The sequence below is a fragment of the Zingiber officinale genome, chromosome 2A (genome assembly GCF_018446385.1).
Source record: "Zingiber officinale cultivar Zhangliang chromosome 2A, Zo_v1.1, whole genome shotgun sequence".
In the NCBI taxonomy this organism is placed as follows: Eukaryota; Viridiplantae; Streptophyta; class Magnoliopsida; order Zingiberales; family Zingiberaceae; genus Zingiber; species Zingiber officinale.
Genome location: NC_055988.1, coordinates 72,118,613 through 72,122,093, shown reverse-complemented (window position 1 = coordinate 72,122,093; position 3,481 = coordinate 72,118,613). Strand labels below are relative to the sequence as shown.

The 3,481-nt window shown below is 50.5% G+C and overlaps 1 protein-coding gene across 1 annotated transcript; it reads right to left on the bottom strand.

Moving 5' to 3' along the window:
- Positions 1 to 1,373: 1,373 nt before the first annotated feature.
- LOC122041175 (CBL-interacting serine/threonine-protein kinase 12-like) lies at positions 1,374 to 3,272 on the bottom strand. The gene has a single exon (XM_042600774.1). It carries the CDS (start codon positions 3,054 to 3,056, stop codon positions 1,509 to 1,511), a length of 1,548 nt encoding a protein of 515 aa, XP_042456708.1. The 5' UTR covers positions 3,057 to 3,272; the 3' UTR covers positions 1,374 to 1,508.
- Positions 3,273 to 3,481: the final 209 nt, after the last annotated feature.

Genomic DNA, 3,481 nt, shown 5'->3' with positions numbered 1-3,481 from the left:
GGTATGGACATTTATTATGATACCTCTGTAGTTTATGATACTTTTCCCTATAAGACTGTATATATTTGAATCTCTGGATATATATTATGCTTATGCACTATTTATCTATTATCTGTTGAGTTCCAGCACTCACCACCCCATAAACTAATTTTTTTCGCCAGATAGCAGATAAAGGATTTATGGAGTCTCCTGGAGATCTTGTCCATCAGTCCCATGTCACATCGAGCGACTTTTTTATTATTGCTTTCATTTGCATTATTGGCTTTGGACTTATTCGTGTATATATATCTTTTGTATGGAGTTTAGCTTTGTGGCTTTCTATAATTATTTTGATGTAGTTGTGTCAAGTCGGGTTGACTCGCAGTTAGTTGAATTGTGATTTTACGTTCGTTATTTTGTGACTTCCGCTGTGTTTTACTATAGTCATTTGGGTTGCTTACTATATAACTTCGTGATTATGTTGTGTGTGTTCTAATTGTGTGGGTTGTGTATATAACTATGTGATTGTATTTTATATCCAGTCGTGTGGGCTATTGATAGCTTGTGAGTAGCCTTGTGACATTGTATACTGGTTTTATTTGTAACTGCTATAGAGAATGTGGTATTTGATTTTCGTTGGACAATCTTACGCTTGGGACATGACACAAGGATCAAATATAACATAACCTAACTAACTTAATTGACCATATTAAAATTATCCCAGGTTCAATAAGATGAACCTTATCATTTTTTGCACACAGAGAAGAACCCAGCCTATCAAATGAGATATTGTGTCTCTTTAAAAAATAATAATCCCAGTTAGTTTCATTGACTATCCCTGGAGGTGACTGACTCGATAATACGAAAGTTTTTCATTGATCACCAGGGTATATCAGGAAGCGCACGCGGCAGCTAACTCAGAAGTCCAATATTCTTTGGTTATCTCCATTTGAAGGAAAAATTCCTACAAATACGCCGTAACTGATGTTTGAACAGCGGATGCCTGTGTGACAACTTAAACGTTCTACCGTGACACTATAGCCCCTGGGATGATGTTGTGCCTCTTTAAAATGATAATCCAAATTACCCTTATTGACTATTTCTGAGGTGACCAATCCGATCCCACGAAAATTTTCCACTGGTCATCAGGTAAATCGGGAAGCGCACGTGACGGCTAGTCCAGAAGCCCAGCATCCTTTTGTTATGCTCGTCATTTGAAAGAAAAATTCCTGTAAATATGTCGTAACTGAGGTTCGAACCGTAAATATCTTGATGATAACTTGAATGTTCTAGTCGGGGACAAATTTTGATCGTAACTGAGGTTCGAATCGTAAATATCTGGATGATAACTTGAATGTTCTAGTCGGGGACAAATTTTGAGCGTGATCAAGATATAAGGAAAGGGAAAATGATTGAAGATAATAGATAATCTTCATGATCCAATTTACATACGAATGTTTGTTACAGAGCGCGGTAAGATTTATCTTTGGGATGGAGGAAAGCGAGAAGGCTTTTGGTGGCGTTGTGTCCTACTGAGTCTCCGACGCCAGACTGGTGGCGGCCGCCGCCGTTGCCAGCTCGTCGTACACCAGATTCTTCAGGCCGGGCTTGAGCTCCCTGTTGCAGAACTCATCGTACTCGCCCTTGTCGCCGGCTTTCTTCTTCACCTCCACCATCACCAGGGACGGCATGAGCTCGAATATCTCCGCTGCGATCGTGAGCGGCCCCTTCTCGCCCTCCTTGGTGCCTTCCAGGCTCACCTGGCAGTCCTTCTTCCGCACCGTAAAGCTAACCACTTTGGCGATCTCTTCCAGTTTGGAAATGATTGTGTCGACGGGTTGGCCCGACACGAATCGGGCCTCCTCGCCTTGCTCCTCGAACAGGCCCGAGATGTCGAACCCCGGCGAGAAGGAGATGATGTCGAAGGCGTTCAGGCTCGCGGGCCGCGGGAGCCGCCCCAGGCCCTGCCGACGCCTGCAGTTAGAGGAAGATGAAGTGGAGACGGAGAAATTGGAGTCGGAATCGGAATCGGACTCGGAGTCGTCAGAGGAAGGCGGCGGTGAAGGGGATTGGGTTGGGGCGGCGTCGTCGAGGCTGTGGAACTTGTCGTCCTCGAGGTAGAACTTGAACTGGCGGAAGCCCTTTTTGAACCACCGATTGTCCATGATCTCGGGGATGGTGATGCGGGTGGCGGGATTGGTGTCAAGGAGGCGGGAGATGAGGCGGGCGAGGTCGGCAGAGAACCAGCGGGGGCAGCGGAACTCGCCCTTTTGGATCTTGCGGTACATGAGCATGAAATTAGGATCATGAAAGGGGAGGTAGCCGGCCATGAGGACGAAGAGGATGACGCCGCAGGACCAGATGTCGGCCTTAGCGCCGTTGTAACCCTTGCGGGCGAGCACCTCCGGCGCCACGTACGCTGGAGTGCCACAGAAGGTGTGGAAGAGGCCGTCCTCGCGCATCTGATCGGAGACGGCGGAGAGGCCGAAGTCGGAGACCTTAAGGTCGCCACGGTCGTCGAGGAGGAGATTCTCCGGCTTGAGGTCGCGGTGATACACGCCGCGGGCGTGGCAGAAGGCCACGGCCGAGATAAGCTGCTGGAAGTAGCAGCGCGCGGCGGTCTCCGGGAGGCGGCCCTTGGCGACGCGGGCGAACAGCTCGCCTCCACGGACCAGCTCCATAACGAAGTAGATCTTGGACTTGGTGGCCATCACCTCGTGGAGGTGCACGATGTTGGGGTGGCGCACGCGCCGGAGCACGGCGATCTCGCGCTTGGTGTGCGCCACCAGCCCGCTCTGCAGGATCTTCTCCTTGTCGAGCACCTTGATGGCCACGCTCTCGCCCGTCCCCGCGTGCCGCGCGTGGTACACCTTGGCGAACGTGCCGTGGCCCAGCAGCCGCCCCACCTCGTACTTCCCGAGCAGCAGTCCCCGGCCGCCGCTGCCACGCTGACTCCCCCTGTTCCCGCCATCGCTCTTGCTGCTAATTTCGTCTGCCATGAGAGAAGAACGAGAGCTGCTTCTAACTTCTAATTTGGGCAACTTCTTGTTGTTGCGGTGTCGTCGAGCGGCAGGCATTTTTACCCGAATGGGAGACGTAGATTCGTTTTGTCCATCGCCATCGCCATCGCCATCGCCATCGCCGCTCCTCCCATCCTCGTATCAACTATAAAGTATTAACTACTCATCATTATTCACTCGTCCCGCAGCTCTTTCCACGAGACCCTTTCTTAAATTTATGCATTTGAAGGGGTGATGTGCAATTTACCAGCGCGACGTGTATCAGTATCTAAATGCCCGGTGCCGACGGGGACCGAGCGTCACGTGTGCTGTATTTGTACCCAATAACCTATTGAGCGGTCGACACATGTCCCTTCGTGACCTCCGTCCCAGCTTAAAGCAGCGGCTGGCATAGAGAACCACGTTGCGACGGCATGGTTACGTGGAGCATTGACGGCGGAAGCGAGGAGTCCAGATCCTCTGCGCCCGCCTCCCTTGCGCCC